The 19,985-nt window shown below is 34.6% G+C and overlaps 2 protein-coding genes across 2 annotated transcripts; both read right to left on the bottom strand.

Moving 5' to 3' along the window:
• Window positions 1-600: 600 nt before the first annotated feature.
• LOC104598115 (uncharacterized) lies at window positions 601-4,792 on the bottom strand. The gene is made up of 4 exons (XM_010260027.2): window positions 3,788-4,792; window positions 3,267-3,656; window positions 2,236-2,459; window positions 601-1,040 (listed from the first exon to the last, which is right to left on the bottom strand). The coding sequence occupies exons 1-4, from the start codon at window positions 4,662-4,664 to the stop codon at window positions 786-788; spliced, it is 1,746 nt and encodes a 581-aa protein (XP_010258329.1). The 5' UTR covers window positions 4,665-4,792; the 3' UTR covers window positions 601-785.
• An 8,885-nt stretch (window positions 4,793-13,677) lies between these two features.
• On the bottom strand, window positions 13,678-15,865 carry LOC104598116 (GDSL esterase/lipase At1g74460-like). The gene is made up of 5 exons (XM_010260028.3): window positions 15,569-15,865; window positions 15,250-15,380; window positions 14,797-15,036; window positions 14,414-14,663; window positions 13,678-14,082 (listed from the first exon to the last, which is right to left on the bottom strand). The coding sequence occupies exons 1-5, from the start codon at window positions 15,807-15,809 to the stop codon at window positions 13,838-13,840; spliced, it is 1,107 nt and encodes a 368-aa protein (XP_010258330.1). The 5' UTR covers window positions 15,810-15,865; the 3' UTR covers window positions 13,678-13,837.
• Window positions 15,866-19,985: the final 4,120 nt, after the last annotated feature.

The following is a 19,985-nucleotide window of genomic DNA, read 5'->3' as shown; positions in this document are numbered from 1 at the left end:
ACCATAATGTCGGAACTCGGGAGCCCCCCATACAAATTAATAGGTTTCATTCATTTGACAGCAGTGACACACTCCCGTCTGTTCTAAAAATGCAGCCACTTGATCATACTCTTGCTTCAGCGGTGGTTCTAAGTTTTAGTTATTTGTAAAGTTGTCAATTTACATAAAAAAAATAGAAATAAATCCTGATTTTATTTAGACTCAGTTTGGAAGTAATAGAAATACAAATTTGTAGAGTGTAAAATCTTATATTTTATATTATTTTATATGTATTTATACTCCTACCAAATTGAACCTTATTAGAACAACAAAGTCCATTAGAGATATTTAATGGGCCTGGTCTAGACCATTAATGCACTTTGTATGTATTTTGTAAAAACTAAAATATGAACAGAATTGTCGGAAACAAATTATCGGATCTCATTCTCAAATTTGAGTAATGGTAGGGATTTTTTGGTCCGAGTCTTTTGGTAGAAGTAGAACAGATCCTGTGCAAACTTTTGAGGCCTGAGGGCTCTTGAGACTCGGGCCCGCCCTACCGGCTACTTCTCTTGAATCTAGAACTAATAGACTGACTAATATAATACACTCACTTCCCAACTGAATTGAAGAACCATTTTTAGACCGGACCGGATCGAAGCATTAGGGGGATCGTATTTTACAAAAGTATTGTATCTTGTACGATATGAATATATTACACACCTATGCCGGCCTTTTTGGATATATTAGACATGGTTACGAAACGGAAAAGTGAAAGCAACAACCATTTTATTTGGAAATCATGGTTAAGAAGCTGGGAATAAGCAGGAATTGGTGCAAGCCCTAGCAATTCTTCCATTTTTGAACTCGATGTTGTGGAGCTTGTCTTGGCACCATTTGAGTTGAGCCGTGGAAATCATGGACAGTTTGAGCACCCTCTCCACCAGTTTCAGGTCTATCCCACTCAGGATCATGTCCACTTTTTGTGAATCTTCTATTGCCATCCTTCTCTTGAGCCAACAGTTCTTCTTCTTCTTCAGATCCTCAAGGAATAGTTTCTTCTGCATGTATACAAAGATCAAAACACACCATCTGTCATTAAATTGTTCATGGGGATTCATTTTATAGGTCTAACTCATCCAACCACCAGAGGAATAAAAAGCAAGTGTCACCCAAATTTTATATAATAGATTTCTAAAAGAATCGGTCATAAATCAACCTACGCTTAATTAAAAGATTATATATATACATATATATTCAAACTGGGTGTAATGAAATGAAAGAATGTCAGCTACTCAGCTGCCATTTGTGGTTTTATAATAACAAACAAAAACATGCAGGCTCTTTTGAAATAAATAATATGCATGTTCTTTTCCGAATCTCAAGAATTAACCATTTGATTCAAGCAACTCTTTTCTTAGATGCTTGAATTGATTATAGAAATTTATTGTATTTTTTAAGATATACTTTTCAAAAGAATCTCTTTTCACTTGTAGAGCCTAAAGCAAAATCTTTTCCACCTAGTAACTGCAAAATCACCTTAATTAATACTATTTCCAATATTTTAATCTCTAAAATATGAAAAAAAATTTGGCCGTCTACATCCAATTAAGCAGCCCCGTTTTCCTGCATGACACGTTAGTCCACGTGGACTCCATGCAACAGTAACAGAGCTGGAGGCACGGCTGTATAGGCTAACGTGTCACCTGGAGAGAGCCTGTTGGTAGCACAAGGTCTCGTATGGACAGCCGAAATCTTTTTTCCGAAATACTACTAGTTTTATCAATGGCTAAATTTTCCATATAAAGTGGATTAAAAATGAAATTGTAGTTGGGATTGGATCCTAAACTCCTAATGCCTGAGGCCCTCTAAGTGGGGGATAGATCCCCTATCTCAATTCATAAATAATGGTAATAGGTTGAGTTCATCATGGGTCCACTCCAAACCCCTCCTCCTGCCCCATGGCATGAAATCGAGGCAATGTGGGCCGGAAGCTATGGGCTGGTCATTCGTCTTGCAAAATAAATAAATTAATTAATTAATAAAATAATTATATAGGCTGAGATAAAAGATAGAAAATATATATATATTAATAAAAGTATATAAAACCCATTTGAATGCTTCAAACGTGACAACCTAGCTAGAAATGGCTTACATCATAAGCCGAACCCATAATGGGTTGACACTTGACAGATTAACTGAACTTGACCCCGACTTTTGAGTTCTGACTCATTCCAATCCATTTCAACAACATACCTTTCGGCGTAGTTTTTCAAGTTCAACTAATAACTTCAAGTCTTTAGGGTCTTCCACCGGGGGATGAATCCATAGCATCCTCCTGTACTTCCTCCACCAATGCTTCCTGTTGTCTCTACCTACAAACTGTCCGAATACCGCTATAGACTTCCTTATGGCACTTAAGACTTCATTTGCTCCCACTGTCACTTCTTCCATGCCTTCGTTTACTTCCTCTAAATACCCTTTAATAAGGGGCAAGAAAAAAAAAACACTCTTCAGTCTGCATCACAATAAGGTTACACATATTGGCATTTATTTATTTTGTTGTATACATGGTGCAAATAAAAAATGTTATATAATATAAACAAAATTGGAGAAATCTTTGACATTGCTTGAAAACTTTTACATAATCACTCTTTAATATGCATTTCCGGTCTCCTCTTGAATCAGACTTCGCTGTTTAGTCTCAAAGCCATGACATGTAAATCTTTAGAAAATCTATGTTCCTAAAAGGCTAAAACTTTAAGGTGGTTTGCATATAAATTATAGTATGATATTTTTCTTTTCCAACGAATGAATCTTTAATAAATCTTAATGATCAATAAGGAACACAGATTAATGATCAATAAATCTTAATGATCACTTTTCCAACAAAGTGATTCAGTGAACAAACTTGTATTAAAAGAAAGTTTAAGAAATGACATATATAACATTAATTGACGGCATGGAAATGGATAAGTACTATAGTTTAAAAATAATAAATTAATTGAACCTGCAGAGTCTAGATTCCTTGTTTGTTAGACCATTTCAACCAAAACGATAGTTTTTAGGGAAATAAGACAAATGGTATTTTATTTTCTTTCTTGTAAATGTATATGCCCTAAACCATTAGATTGGAATCTGTGGGTGTGGTGGACGTCGTGTTGATTCCAATGCTATGGGTTACAAGAATCTAATCAAAAGAATAATATAGTATGGAATTTGGATCATCTCCACCGTGTAAATGTAAACAAATCAAAAGAAAAGATCATGAAGAGTTGGGTATATACCTGTAACCTCCGGAACCTGGAGAAATCTATTGTCAGAAAACCTTGTTCGAACATAACTCAAAAACCTTTTGTCTTTGGGGTTTTCGTTTTCCATGAATCTCTGTAATAGGACCTTGAAATTTTGGAATTCTCCGGCCACATCGTAATAAAAGACGCCCTCTTGAGAACCAGGGAATGGTGCAAGTGACTCAACCTTCCTGTACTGATGATGGAGGGCCTCCCAAGACAAGCATAACTGACTCACATACACAGTCTCGAAATCGTTCTCTATGATTCTTAGCAGCTTTCTTTTACTCACCTTGCTCCATGACATAAACGGAGCAGAAAATTGCATTAACTCTGATCTCTCAGTTGAAGTAGGAGCTCCCAATTCCGTGTTCAGGATTGCATCTACATTGAGAAAATTAATCATCAAACTTATTGGAATCTAGCTTAAAAAAGAAAAATGAAAAGAAACGATTAAGACAAAATGGGTCGTATTACAATCGGATGATGATGAATGAATATTAATGAATACCCACTCATTCCGCATGATCTCTCATAACTGAGTAGATCGAACCATCTCATCCTTTCACTGTATTTGCTGTAGAACGGATCGGTTTCTACATCTTCTCTCTGGTCCTGATCATCTTCTGCTTGCACAACGGATGCTTCAGAGCTATAAAGAGAGGAGAAAGTATAGTCATGCATGTGTTCATCCTCAACCACACTAACAGCATCGGATACTTCCATATCTTCAACCACGCTAGCATCTGGGTCTTCCATATCCTCCACCACTCTCACATCTGGATCATCCGTACTCCCGACCACACTCCCATCTGCAGGCTCCTCGACCACACTAAAATATGGCTCTTCCATATCATCATCATCGTCAACCAGAGAAACATCATCATCTAAGTCCTCCAAATCCTCAACCACGCTTTCATATTCTTCGATATCCTCATCCGCACTAACATATTCGTCCACATCCTCCTCATCATCCCCTTCCTCGTCAATAAAATCTATTGTTTTTAGCACATGAGCTACCGGTTGAACTATCAAATAACCATACAAGGCAAAACTTTGAACTGAATAAGAAATTTCAAGAGCCTCACTTGTTGAGACTTCTTCCTTTACGACTTGTTCGACTTTGTTATCGCTCGGCCTGCTTGCAGCTGAAAACCAAAGACGAATTACCCGTACCCGACTCCTCACAATTCCAGAAAACCTCAAAAGCATAACCCAAATATCTTTAGACGGATGGGGGAGCTGATCTAAAATCCAGTTTCCTAGTACTTTCACCGATAAGAAGATATGACAGAGGAAGAGAATCAGAGGATGGACGAAGTAACTCAATCCATCTGGGATGATAAAACGCTCGATGACACACCAGAAATAAAGCAATTCGTTCTCTTCCATGAGTTGCTATCCGATCATTCGAGCAAGTACTGATACTCTGTACCGGATAAATTGTCCGGTTTCTGAACAACACATATGAGCTTCAAAAGTTGATGGATGGGTAAGTGAAATATCAAGGAAAAGACACGAGTTGGAAATTTGTCTACGAATAATTAAAAGAAAAAAAAAAAAAAAAAGATGGTGGTTGTTAATAGGTCATTATATACTTTTGTCTGCATGGTGGAACGGGCGTGGCTTATAATATACGTTGTTTAACTCTTGACTGGTTCTTCCCACTGGTCAATTAATAATTGCGTATCAGTTTTTCTTTTCCCCGGTAGTCCTAAGATACTAAGATAGTTAAATTTATGGTCTATTCTCCTTTCTCCTTCAAATTTTTTCCCAAAAAACCACACATTAGCATTAAGATGGAGCAATATTTACATCAGAGTTACTGCCCGTCTGTTCTACCAACATTCTCCTTCAAAAATTTTTAAACACCCAAAATTCACTTATGAGTGAATGATAGGCAAAACTCAGGAGTTAGGACATATATAGAGTACTACTACTCCATAAATCCACTGGAAATTTAATTAAACGGTCGTTTAGTTTAAATAAAGCTATTCAGCACATATAATATATATATATATATGGGTAATTAATGGATTGACCCTTGAGCCTTGAGCCTTGAGCCTTGAGCCTTGAGCCTTGAGCCTTGAGCCATGAGGGTTTAATTTGTATACATGCTTCATCTAATCATGTTTGCCAAATTAAATTCATGCCAATATGTTACGTTGATTCTGATTGACCGTTCATATCTCAACTGTAAACATTCCACTCGGGACGGAACGGTACCTACCTGGAAATTTCGTACTTCACCCAGTTTTTCCAGGTCGAAGTTGAAAAAATGATGAATGCCTAATCGATCCCACTCCCACCGTGGCTGCCCACAAAAGCTTCATATTCAAGTCCATGGGAGTGGCATTTTAGCTCATTTACGTGCTTTACATCACAGAGGATAATCATTGACAAGTCAATGGTTTATTCACTTCACTGTCTAAAATTTGGGCAAGACAAAACCGGAGGATTGGCCTCTATATGTGATCAGCATATATAAAAACAAAACACTAAGCATATATACTATTAATGAGAGACTATGATATCATCCATAATATATAAACAAGTAAACGGCAGGCTAAAGACTATGCCATTCTAAAAGTTAATCACCAAAGGGTATCAATCAGTTTTCTAAACCTATCTTTTCTTTTTTCAAAAAAGCATTAAATAAGTAATTGACATTGTTTAATTTAATATGTAGCAGGTGGCAGTTCAGCCGATGAGCAATCAATGATAGCAGGGCCCACGACTAGGAATCCTATAAACGACAGCCAAGGGGTATATCTCACCCAGCGAGCAATAATTCAATCGTGCAAGTTTTATTTAATATATGGAATTATAATATTGTTATTTGTTACATTTAAAAAGACAATGATTTTTTAATAATTAGTATTTAAGTTTTGAAACTCATGTGCTCGTTTTTTAAATATTGTTTCATCAAATCATCTCATAAAAAAAATGATCATACAATGATAGTTCTAAGTTCTACTTCATAGTTGTTCTTTATTTTATATCGAGAACTCTTGGCCCAGGAATCATCCAAGCAACCGTTTCTGTTTTACCCCAAACCCGGCCCCTGGCCAAAAATCGTTGAATCATTCGACGATTCGTTGACTCAAGCAGTCGAACCGTCGACCTACTAACCAGTTCAACAGTTTTTTGCCATTTTTATTTTTAATTTTTTAAATTTTTTTATTTTTTGTTGTCAGAATGAGCCATTCATTTGAACTGGATGGTTGAACCATCGACCTAGAAATCGGTGGCAAAAACGGTTCCATTTCTGGGTCATTTTTTTTAAATGTCAATAATTAGACGAAATAACTTTGTAGTCATAGTCATGGGAAGGGTGGACATTGCAAGTAGACCAGTTCATGGGTCAGGTAGCCCGACGGGCCGGCCCGGCCCCCGGATGGGCTTTAACATGCATTTTAGCCCGCAGGCTTGACCTCGGGCCTAAAAGCCCGAGCCCAACTATTTTACGGATCGGGCTCGAGATTTATCAAAAAAGCCCGACCCGACTTTTTTATAATTTAAAACCTAAATTCCTAAACCACCTAACCCTAACCCTAAATTCTTCTCACTTTTCTTTTAATTCTCATTTCTCAATCTCAAACTCTTAGAATCAGCTCTCATATCTCACTCTCAAAGTCGGCGAATCCAGGTGCACCATTTTCACTCTACAAACTCAGGCACTGGCGGCCGGCGCCACCAGAATTAGGTTGTCTCTCTCTCCAGTAGTGAGCTCTCTGTCTCTCCAGTCGGCACCGTTTTCATCTTCTATCTTCTCACTTCTCACTTTTCTTCTCATTCTCAGTTTCTCACTCTCAGACTCTCAGAGCTGGCAAACCCAGGCGCACCATTTCACTTTGTGAACTCAGGCACTAGTGGCTAGCGCCACCAGAACTAGGTTGTCTCTCTCTCTGGCCGGTATTGTTTTCATCTTCTATCTTCTTACTTTCTCAGTTTCCATTCTCACTCTCAGACTCCCAAGAATCGGCGAACTCAGCTCAAGTACCATTCTCTTAATCTCAGAGGCGAACTCAAGCACTCCCAGGTTGGGCTTTGGGATTTTAGAGGGTCGGGCTCAAGCCCAAGTTGTAGGTCCGTTGGTCGGGCCGGGCCTGGGCTCGGGCCTGAAAATTTTCTATTAATGAAGAGCAAAAGCCCGCTTCCAGCCCGACCAATGAACATGTCTAATTGCAAGGGATTCCAAAACCTTAAAAGATAAACCCAAAGTGACCTTAAACATAGAAAAAAAATTGGCGATAAATCCACCAAACTATAAAAACCAAGGAAAAAATTGAGGCGGGGCTAAATATACATGCAATCAAACAAAAGAGACAAAGCAGATCATCTTATAAGAAAAAAAAAACATTGCACAAGAAACCCAAAGAAAAAACAAAAGGGAAGAAATAAAATGGTGGTAAACCCTAGACCGTTTTGGAGGATCTTAAAGAAGAAGACCAAACACAAAAAAAAAAAAAAAAACAGAAAAAAAAAATGAACATGCACAGACTCGAATAAAACCCACAGTAGAAGAAACCTTTGAAAATTGAAAATCCAAAATCATAAAAATCATGGTTTTCAAACTATTGTTTAGGGGTGGCAACGAGCCAAGCTTTTCACGAGCTGCTCGAGCTCGGCTCAGCTCGGTTTCAACCAAGCTCGAGCCCAATTCATAGGCTCGATTATTAAACGAGCTGAGCTCGCAAGCCAGCTCGATATGTATATATATATATAATAAAATTATAGAAAATAATATATATTATAAAAATATTATAATTATTATTTTTAAATATCAAACAAAAATATTTTTATATATAATTTTTTTATTTTATAAAATCTTTTTTCTCAAAATTGAGCTCAAGCTTATGAATTTTTTACTCGAACTGTTAACCCGTTCGATGGTTTTTGGCCATTTTTCTAATTGGGAATCATCTAAACAACCGGCTCCAATTTATCCCAATCCCGGTCCCTGACCAAAAACCATTGAATCAGTTAATGACCCATTGACCTGGGTGGTCGAACCATCGACCCGTTGACCCGTTCAATGAGTTTTGGTTGTTTTTTTTATTTTTTTAATTTTTGTTGTCAGAACAGGTTGTTCGTTCAAACCGGATGGTCGAACCATCGACCCAAAAACCGATGGCCCGAACAGTTCCATTTTCTAGTCGTATGAGTCACATGCTCGAATGATATAACACGTATGATATTGCTTAATGGACCTCACACACTCAATTTTTTGCCTGTAATTTTTGTTGTTAAAACGGGCTGTCCATTTGAACTAAACGATCGAACTGTCAACCCAAAAACCGATGGCCAGAATAGTTCCACAATTTTTTACTTGTAATTTTTATTGTCATAATGGATTATTCATTCGAACCAAATAGTTGAATTATCGGTTGTCAAAACGAGTCATCCGTTCGAATCAAATGATCGAACCGTCAATTCGAAAATCAAATGATTAAACATTATGTTTCAATGAAGAATCTTATATATATACAAGGAAAATACGGCCATTTGGCAAATGGGACGACTACCCCTTTCCCTTTAATATATATATATATATATATATATATATATATGTAATATATATGTAAGATTAATGGATACTATTAAACATCATATTTAATTTTGGAACTACTTCGATCTTGGGCTTCATTTGGTTGCACATATATATTACAAAATGTAGCTTATCAATGTAGGAAACCACATGGCTTCTTGGAAAAATACATTTATATAGTATTCGATTTTATTTGCAAAATTGCCACCACAACTATAAAATCCAATTTAACTATGGTTTTTAAAACTAAATCGGACTAGACTGTTGGACCGAAAAATCGGGAAACAGCTAGATGATTGGTTCCGTTTTACTCCAGAACTGTTATTTCGTCAAAATTGTTGATTTGGTCAGCGGTTGAACCGTTCAAACTATCCAATAGTTTAGGTCATTTTTTATTTTTTGTCAAAACAGGGCATCCATTTGGTTCGAACGATCAAACCATTTGACTCGGGAACCAGACCCCTGACTGATTCATTGTCCGGTTTGGTTTTAAAAACCTTGAATTAAAGGGTTGTTTTACAACATGAATCGATAGAGGGATCAGTTGTTATTCTATGGTTGTTCTAAATGTTTTTATTTTCAATTGTTTTTTAAATCACTACATCAGCAAACAAATAAGTAAAAGTAAAAACAAAATTATATTCTTAAACTCTTTTTGTTTTGAAGGCAGGAACAAGTTCTTTTGTTTCAAAAATAATACATATTTTTTAAACTATCAAGACAATTAGATTGCATTTAGACCCGATGTAAAATGTCATCAATGTAAAAGTACAACAATGATGTTTTACATCGAACCATTAAAAAGTAACCGTTTGAATTTCGAAAAGTGGAGTTTTACATCAATTTTATCAATGCAATATTTACATCAACAATCGATGTAAAACTCTGCTAAAACAAAAACAAATTTTTAAGGGTAGAAATTATGTAATTTATGGAACATTGATATTAAATAATCAGATAAAAACATGTTCTTCAAACAAAAATATTCAAGAACACGTTTTTTTTTTTTGTTTCAGTTTTAAAAACAAAAAAAAAAACACATATAAACATATTTTCCATATTTTTGTTATAAGAACCAATTGTTTTGTTTTGTTTTGTTTTGTTTTTAGAACTAGCAACACAAAAATAACAAAAAAAAAAAACAATTCACATTGGAGAACACACCCTTAGTGATTTGACATAATGCCCTAAGATGTGGGAGATTAAGGGGGATGATTTCCAATGATATGCAAACCAATGTTTTTAGAGAATTTTCTTTAATATTTCTAACAAAAGGGGGAGATACTGTGTTAGATGTTTTTGTTTTTTTGTTTTTAATTACGAGGGATGGGATGGGGGTTGGGGTAGCTGCTCCCCTCCATATGAAAATCTTGTAAAAATTAGTAATTTTAGGAAACTGACTTGTTTTTTTTCGTGATCATTATTAATCTTCGATAGATCATTTTTGAGAAAAGTGGGCTGGCTGAAATCACCCCGTTTATGCCTTAGCCATTCAGGTTTTGTTTTCCAAGTCAAGCTAAATACTAGAAAAAATAGGAAAATGCATGGTTCATTTTCCTATTGAATATCCTTTTTGATGGAAATCATTTGTTTTCATTCATTTTACATGCAACCTAATCCTAAGTGATTTATAAGTTTATTTCGACGTGATATGTTAAAATGCAAATTATATATTGTCATTGTTAGATGATAGTCATAAAAGTAAGGTTTTCAATCCGTCGTTGATCCAGACAGTCAAATCGTTATTCACTTGATTTTCTGGTTTCAGTTCTAGTAAAATTCAGTTTTCCACCAAAAACTTGGTATAGTTAATAAATCATCGGTTCGAACAGTCCGACCATTGATTCAGTCACCGGGCCATAGGTTGCATACTAAATGTGTATGCAAATTTTGTAAAGTCATAACTTTGCATTCCAATGTTCGATTGAGGTGATTTTTTTTGGTAGTTTTTTGAGATTTATACATCCCAAGGATCCTATCCTTGCCCTGATATTTTCGTGAAATAAAAAATCTTTTTTGACATCAAATTGCAAATTTTTAATATTTTATTACATAAAAAACAATTTCAAAACTGAATTCAAAAACATAGATTAAATATAAAATAATACATATATCATATCTAAAACATAATCATACATTATTTATTGATAAAATATGTATTAGTACACACACGTACACACACATATATATTATACAAACATTTAGTATATATACGCACTGAATATCCATCCCGAATCTTTTGAACATGGATGCATCTAGATTACTTGAAGAGTGCTTCACAGCATGAAGAATGTAGACTGATTTAATGAAGATATACCCTTTATGTTCTAATCTCAAGATCAATCTATCTTCTCTCTCTTTAGCTAGGATAACAATGGTTTTAATTTTTTTTCCATATATCTTCATTTAGGGTCTATTTGGTTCATAGCTAGAATCAGAATTGGAGTTGGGATTGGAATGGCCTATTCCCCCACTTGTTTGGTTCAGATAGAAATAAGAATTGGAATCAATTAGACTGGGATTCCCATTCCCAATAGAGGGGGAAGAAATGACCATTCCCTTAAATTGGAAAATGTCATTCCACTAGAAATGGAATCAGATTCTGATACTGCCCAATCAAACGGTTGGCATTTCGATTCCATACCATACCCTTATTGTGCAAACCATACAGACCGTCGGTAAATTTTTTATTGTCTCCATCCCACTTTTTGTTCACTGGTTCGACTAAGTCCACCATCTTATAAGCATCCAGGTTCAGGATACTATTAGCAATTTAGCATTAATTTAAAGTTGAAGTAGCTTTTCCCTTGCCCCAAGTATCTTTCCATAGGTTTGTGGACATCCCATTTCCAACTATCCAAGAGGTTCCATTTTTTATTAGGTCTCTTTTATCTAGAATTCCTCTTCAATCCCAAGAGATTTCACTTCTTGTTTTAGCTTCCTAGAAATTACACCTTCTTCAGCATTTATTTTTCACTATTTTAGACCCACAAATTTGAAGGTTCAGTCAGAACTTTCCACCCTAATTTTGTGAGGAAGGCTGTATTCATCCATTCACCCATTTTTGATATCCATCCTCCACAAGATTTTGGTTTACGAAAGAATTTTCCAAGTTCCAACCAATCAAGTTGGTGGGATTTCTATCATTTCCCCCAAAGAAAATTTTGAAGTTCATCAATTGAAAACAACGAATCCGTTGGAAAATTTGAAAATCTCTTTATAAACAAAGGCATCATACAAACTATATGCCTTATGTAAAGTCATTTTTCGGGCTAGAGATAGAGACTTTTATTTTCGTCCACTCAACTTTTATTCTTACCCGATCCTCTATTTTCTTGAAAGTGGATTTGTTAACTCTTCCGTCAATCATGGGAGCTCCCAAATAACAATCTCAGGAGAGATCCAAAGGAATTTTCAAGATTTTCACTAAAATTGTTTTATGCTTTTTTTTGACGTACTAGTTGGGATCCGTTCGATGCACGGGCTTCAGTTTAAAAGATTAAAATTATAATTGTTATTATTCATATTAATGGAGTGTAAACAAAACCATTAAATCTAGGTACAAAGAAGCCATATAAAAATAACAATAAAATGATATGACATAAAAAGTCAAACAACAATAAAGCAAAGCACAAAGAAGCTATACAATATTCTTAAAAATAACTATAGCAACAAAAATTAAAATAACTACAATAAGAGTATTATTATTATTATTATTATTGTTATTATTGTTAATAATAATAATAATAATAATAAGTGTTATTAATAAAAAGTTAAAATGGCTTCAAAATCCAATAGTTTTACTTAATTAATTATTAATTATTATTATTATTAATTAAAAGTTAAAATAACTCAAAACCCTATTATCTATGCATAGTTTTAATTAATTAGCTATTATTAATTAAAAGCTAAAATAGATCCAAAGTCCTATGCTAATGTGGAATTGGCGAAATGACTATTTTGAAAAATGATTAATGAATAATTAATAATGAATCTAGGTTTTAATTAACTATTATTAATTGTTCAATGGAAAATATAATAATTAATTAACAAAAATATTAAATAAAACATTAATATTTAATATACTTAACTGAATAGCAGCATTAATTCGGTTTTCGATTGAAAATTTCAATCAAATCGAACCAAAACCAAATTTAATAAATAAAAAAGTAAAAATCTAATGAAACTGATAGTTGAATTAACCGAACAGAATTAGCTTATTCTGTTACTAAATTGCAGCAATGTGCCAAGGCAGCACATAGCAGCTTAATATATAAATATAGATTATTTGAGTAATAAATATTAGGTTTTTGAAAATCTAATAATAAATATTACGTCACTTTTTTCCTCTGTCAGACCGTCGCTAGGTCAACTTGTGATGACATCATTATATACAAAAAACGAAACTTATTAAATGGGTTAAACAGGTGAACCGCCCATATAAACAGATGATTGACCGAATCAACCGCTTTCTTTCTGTAATATAATTGATTAGAGGTTAAACTCGAATATTCAGGAGATAGTCACCGGGTAAGCACCAATTCAGCCGTCCAACTGACCAGTTGAATGACGGTTGAAAACCTAATATCAAAGAATGTAATCGCGCTTGTAAAACCTAATATAATATATAGATATATTAATGGAACATTATCAACAAATATGTTAGAGTTAAACCACCTAACCTAATCCAATCGTTTTGGAGCTTTGGGCCCCTCCAATCTCCAAATGAATATAAGTGGTAGGTGTCATGTCCACCCATCTAATGTTGCACTCTCTTTTTAATTTGCTTATATTTTGTAAAAGTCACGTGTTATACATGTAACACGTATGTAAATAAATTTATGAGATGCATCGTCAAAATCAAGACAAATACCCGTTGTAGTATAGCATTACCTACTGTAAAAACAAGATTTCAGCACAAACACGTACAAAGAAGAACTCGGCAAAGGTGAAGTGAAGTTCATTAATATTAAAAAAAGCCGAACGTACGTATAAATGTCAGCAATGACGCTAGCTAGGAGAAAGGGGCAGGGGAAGGGGCTGTTGATTGTGAAAACGAATTTGTTGTATTGAGTTGTGAAAGTCCAAGCTTTCTGATGATCTCATCAGCAATCAACTCATTTGCTCTATCTGACGGGTGATACTCGTCCCAGAAAACATATTTGCTTCTATCTTTGCACAATCTTGACACGGGGATACATGTAAGAGAGGGCCGAATCCGTCCAATTGTGCAACATGGGGAGTCTGAGTTGTCAAATCCTGAAAACATGCATGATCAACCTCATTAGAATATGTGAACCCTTGGCCTTACTCTGATCCGATTCGAAGCTCATAAAAAATAATAAAATGGGTCACTCATAATTGAAAAGAGAAAATTGCACGTCATGGTTGAAGTTTAAACAACGAAACCCAAATTTTATAATTTTATTTTGGATCAATTATCTGTCTGTCCGTTTGAATATGGGCCCTCGATCTGTTATTCTGAGGAGCCCACTAAATAAGGGTTAGTACAAGGGTGTATATATATATATATATATATATGATGTGCTTTAATTTATTATAAGAGGAAAGCAAAGTTGGTTATACCCACCGTATTTATCAGGATTACTAATCACATCATTCACCATGTCGTAAGCATCTCCAAATCTGAAGCTTGTGTTGGGGAGATTGCCCGAAAGATCCTGTAAAAGCTTCTCAGCAGCTTTGTTAAAGTTGATGGCCAGATTGTTGGTTTTCTCTTGGCAGTCCCCTGATGAAGTTAGGACACGTTGGAGGGGAATACAACCCATGGGTCCTAACCCAAACACTATCAATCGCCGAGCCCCTAAGCCATGCAGTAGCTGTACATATATAATATACATAACCAATTTAATTAATCATCCAAATTTCATAAAGCTTGCTTTCTTCTGTTCTGTAAACAAACTAGATCTCTCTGATACAAATTAACTAGTAGTGTGCAGCATTAGTACGTACCTTGAGCTGTTGTTCCAGAGTCATCATTAAGTACTCATTGAAGCCATCGTCTGAGTACTTCCATGAATCCCTGTATACTGGCAGTAAGTAGTTGTTAATGAAGTCATTGCTCCCTAAAGCCACTATGTAGAAGGATTGTTGGAAGAACTTATCTGTTGCTTCAGCACCAATTTTATTCCTTATCAGCTCTTGTGTTCCTCGAAACAACTCTATCTGCTTGTAGAGTGAAAATCTTTGCAGCTGCGCGCAGCAAATTAAATTAAAATATATAATTTGATGAGAAAGCATAGCTCTGTTAATTTGCTTTGCTAGCTAGCTAATTGAACTAATAATTAACAACAAGCGCATGTAGCTTAACTAGCTATGATATGATATTAAGTAAGAAGAGTTGTTTAATTTGGATCGATCATCGATCGATGGTGCATGCATGCAATACAATATATAATTACTTACAAAAAGGCCACCGGTTTCATTCAAGATGCCACCACCACCAGAGGCATAATTAACTCCGCTCTCTAGTATGATGTCTTCGTTTAAAGATGGATCGAGGAATGCAAGCGGCCTGGGAAGACCGATTTTGTCACCTAAAAACACAAAATTTTAGTTGAAGGACGTACGACGACGCATGCAGTGAATTATATAAAAGAGAAGAAATAATAAGTAAATTAATTAAGGAGATGTCATATATATATATATATATATATATATATATGGAAACTAACAATTACGTACTATATATATATAGAGAGAGAGAGAGAGATTATGTACGTACCGATTATGTCTGCAACTGTTCGACCATTAGAAAACCTGCCGTTGGGCAATCCGTTGCCGAAGTCGATCCCATACCATGGCAGACTTGGTCTTGCCAGGCTCCTAGTGAGGTACATGTTATTTCCCACATCCGACAGGGAATCCCCAAATATGAACTGAACGACGTTGCAAGAGGCTTGCCTAGAGCCAGCTACCACAATCATCAACACTACCAATAACATCCTCGCGTCTGAACACTCCATATCTTGATCGGTCTAGCTAGCTTGCACAAGCACGGTGATGACTGACGACTACGGTGCCTCCCCTATTAGAAATCATCCATGAGAAATCAGAATTAAGCTTGTGGTTCAATATATATATATATATATATATATATATATATATATATATATATATATTTATAGCAAGAAATTAATTAATATATTTACTTTTCTGGAGGGGCCACGCAATGCAACCCAGCTAGTTGTTGCTGTTGTTGTAATCAGCAAGGAAAATTTTGAATTTGTAATGTGTAAGAGGGGTTGGGCGTTGGCATGAATTGTAGACCAGGAGGATGCATGTTTTGAGGGAGAAGAGGAGTGTGGGAGTGGAGGGCGTTGGATGAACAAATCCTTGCGAATTCAACCTACCGGTACCCAGGCAACATAACTCCTGCATTTATTTTTATAATACCTTACGTTTTCGGCAATTGTTATATTTAAGTTGGCCAGCCATCTTTAATTGTTATTTGATATTTGCTATGCATGGCAATATAAATTAACAAGAGAAGAGTTGAATCCAAGCTAACTCTGTTGCTTGACTGGTCACAACTCACAATCTCAGTTTGTCTGACCTAAACGATCCACCAATCCATGGGTCCCCGCTTCGGAGCTGCAGTTGGGTGACAAATAATCATTTTATATTTGGTTCTGTACTGTTATCATCTTTCTTTTTCCTTCAAAGATATGATCAATAAGAAGTGCCCATGTCATATCCATTAATCTTTTTATTTATTTTTTACTTGCTTAGCTTTTCAATTGTGGGTTAATTTCCAACTTTTGAATCTTTAAACAAGGGAAACGCGGCAATTTTTGTGTCCGATACCTACCTAAGAATAGGTCTGTCGCGTCCATGGATTCTAAAGTCCAAAACCCAATCCAACATCTAATGTTTGAGTATATTTCTTTAAAACTTTTTAATTTATCTTTATTTTAAAGATAGTAAATTAAGATCCGATGCAAATTCAATATTTTGGGTATGGATCGGATTCCACTACAATAAACTCTTTATATAGCGGCTAGGGGTGCTCATGGTTTGGTTTTAGGTATTTTTTTTTAAACTAAATCAATTTGATCGGTTTTTTAAATATCCAAATCGAAATTGAACTGATGCAATCGGGTGGACCGATTAACCGCGGTTTGGTTTCTTGGTTTTTTTATGCATTTAAAATAATAAAAAAAAAAACTAAAATTGTTGGTGGTTGCTGTCGGTGCCGGACTGGTTGGTGTCGGTGGTTGCTGATGGAGCCGTAGAGAGGAGAGGTGTGAGAAAGAGAAAAGGATCGCAGATGCTTCAAAACCACAGCCCACCGGCGTTGCTGCTTGGTGCTAGTGGTTGGCGCAGGCCGCACGGTAATCTGAGAAGAGAACGGAGAGACTAGAGAGACTGAGAAGAGAATAGAAAGACTAGAGAGACAAGAGAAAAGACAAAGAGTGAAAGAAACTGATAAGAGAAAAAAGGCTTGAGTGGTTCCGAGTTTCAAAGAGAGTCTGGCAATGGCAGAGTTTTGAAGAGAGTGATTGGCAGTGGCAGTCTGGCACTCTAGCAGACTGCCGAACTTTCAATTGGTTCAAAAAGAGGCTGAAATTGAAAGCCTCTCAGACTCTGTCAAACCTATTTGAAAAATATATATATATATATATATACATATATAACTTGTCCTGCCACATCAGCATAGCTCTCCTTGCAGGAAACCCCCTTCCCAATTTTCTGTTTTCTTTTTCTTTTTTATTTTTTAATTCCGCATAATTACCCATTAAACCAATAAGGAAATCACATATACCTAACTATTTCTAACAACCATAAAGCTTTTTCTAATGTTTAGCTAAGTGGCACCACTTTCCCCCACTTCCTCCTAAATTGTCTCGCCTATTTATCTCCTAAATTATCTCTAACTCCTATTTATCTCTTAAATTATCTCTAATTCCTATTTATCCTCTCCCCCCCACTTTTTATCTATATCTCTCTAAAGAAAGTTTCAATTAAAAAAATCCATAACTATTTAAATGTTATAACGAGAGATTATATACTAAATTTAAAATATTTGTTCAAAACAAAAAATAACATATTTAATAATATTCATATTATTAATAATTCAATATTTTTACAAATTTCATCATGAAATTATGTAGTAACAAATTAAATTATAATTTTACGAAATATTCAATAATAAAAATTTAACATTAAAAAATAAAACATTATTTAAATATTTCAATAACTAAAAATATTAAATAAAAACATTAAAAATAGATAAATAATATAAAACATATTTAATATTATGCAATACCATTCAAATAATGAAAATTTTTAAAATTTTTACATATTATTTAAATATTTAAATAACAAAATATTTAACATGACAAAATTTTTAATAGTTAAAATAATGAAATTATGTAATAAATTTTAAAAAAATCTTAAAACTAGAAAAATAATTATAATAGAATTCATAGTATTCATATTAATAATAATTTATTATTTTACAAAATTAATAACGAATTATGTAATAATAGTACAATTATAATTTTATGGAAAACTATAATTTGAACAAATAATTACATAAATTATTAAGATAAATTAGTATGATATTGGAAAAAGGAAATTGTTGGTTAGTTTATATTAGAAATTATAAGATAAATTAGTATAATTTTGCAAGTAAACCATTTAAAAAGAAAATAAATTATTTTCATAAAATTACAGTTTTGAATATTAAATACAATTTAGTGTACTTTTAAAAATTTACCATGTGGTTGATACTCAATATATCATTTTGATCAATTCTATCATCAAATTGAATATTGGGTTGATGGGGACAGTGTTTTTAAAACTGGATCAAAACAGGTGGTTAGATCAGAAGAATTGGGAATCGGACACTGTTTCACCTCAAAACCGATTTTTGTCAAAAAAAATGTTTATTTGGTTAGCAAACCGTTGACTTGGGTGGTTGAACCGTCAATCTGAACAACAACTTTTGGCCTTTTTTTGTTTTTCTAATTTTTTATTTTATTTTTTGTCAGAGCAGGTCATTCGTTCGGACCTAACAACCAGACTATTCAACCCCATAACGGTTCTCTATTCGGTTCAATTTTAAAAACCTTGGGATGGGGAGTGGGTGCCTTGCCTTGAGCTTGGCTTGGTGCGCGGCATAGCTTGGCCCAAGGCCCGACCCATGGCACGGCATGGGTCCGTGCGGGCTCGAGCCATGGGCTGTGCTAAACCGACCCCCCAAATTATCCTAGAGGAGGGAGGAATGGCCCGGGATGCCTCATGGGCCAGCACGACACGACTCACACTTAGGGGTGTAAACAGTATTCTAAAATCCAATTTCAATTTCAATATTCGATATAATCTAATCAATCGAATTTGGATATCCTATTCATACCGAATAGTTAATCATATTCAAATTCGGATATGACCTGATTCGATTTGATAAATATCTGAATTCGACCGATTATTTAATTCTTATATAATATATAAGATATTTTATATATATATATATAACAGTTTAGTTATATAAATAAAAAATTTATTTTATATATTTATTAATTATCTAAAATAATTAATTAATCGAATCGAATATTCAAATATTTAATTGGATTCGAATTCGGATATTAATTTTCAATATTCATCGGATATCAAATCTAGTTCGGTGATTGCCTGATCCGATTCGAATTCGATCCGTTTACACCCATACTCACACTTTGTGCGGGCCACATGCAGGTCATGTCGTGTCGAGCCATCATGACCTAATTTACACCTTTACTTGAACCCACCCAATACTGGGGATGGGGCAGGGAAATTCAAGGATTCTCTATCCTTGATGAGGAGTAGGGTGCCTTGCCCCTGAACTCGCCCGACATTGAAGAGTGGTTACCTTGCTCTGAACCCACATGACACTAGGGACGAGGCGGAAATGAAGTAGAGTGTATTGACTATGGGGCAGGGAAAGGGATGGGGTGCCCTGCTTTGAACCCATCCTGTTGTCATTCTTATATAATTGTTAATTATTAGTGGAATTAATAAAAGTGTTAGCTTTTATAATTATTTTTATCTATTTAAAATTAATCAAAATTTCATTTAAAAAGAATAAAAATAATTAAAATTACTACAAATTATTAATAAAACTAAATTTATTAAAAATTATTTGTTCATATTCAATTATC

The sequence above is a fragment of the Nelumbo nucifera genome, chromosome 4 (assembly GCF_055504915.1).
Source record: "Nelumbo nucifera cultivar China Antique chromosome 4, China Antique-T2T, whole genome shotgun sequence".
NCBI lineage: Eukaryota > Viridiplantae > Streptophyta > Magnoliopsida > Proteales > Nelumbonaceae > Nelumbo > Nelumbo nucifera.
Note: the sequence above shows the minus strand (reverse complement) of the source record. Positions and strands in the feature narration are given on the sequence as shown.

Coding starts and splice junctions, on each gene's coding strand:
- LOC104598116 (XM_010260028.3), bottom strand. CDS start 15,809: ATGGAGTGTTCAGACGCGAGGATGTTATTGGTAGTGTTGATGATTGTG. Junction 15,037..15,249: donor ATGAAACCGGTGGCCTTTTT/GTAAGTAATTAT, acceptor TGCTGCGCGCAG/CTGCAAAGATTTTCACTCTA. Junction 14,664..14,796: donor CTCTGGAACAACAGCTCAAG/GTACGTACTAAT, acceptor ATATATGTACAG/CTACTGCATGGCTTAGGGGC.
- LOC104598115 (XM_010260027.2), bottom strand. CDS start 4,664: ATGGAAGAGAACGAATTGCTTTATTTCTGGTGTGTCATCGAGCGTTTT. Junction 2,460..3,266: donor CCAGGTTCCGGAGGTTACAG/GTATATACCCAA, acceptor CCCTTATTAAAG/GGTATTTAGAGGAAGTAAAC. Junction 1,041..2,235: donor TTGAAAAACTACGCCGAAAG/GTATGTTGTTGA, acceptor GTATACATGCAG/AAGAAACTATTCCTTGAGGA.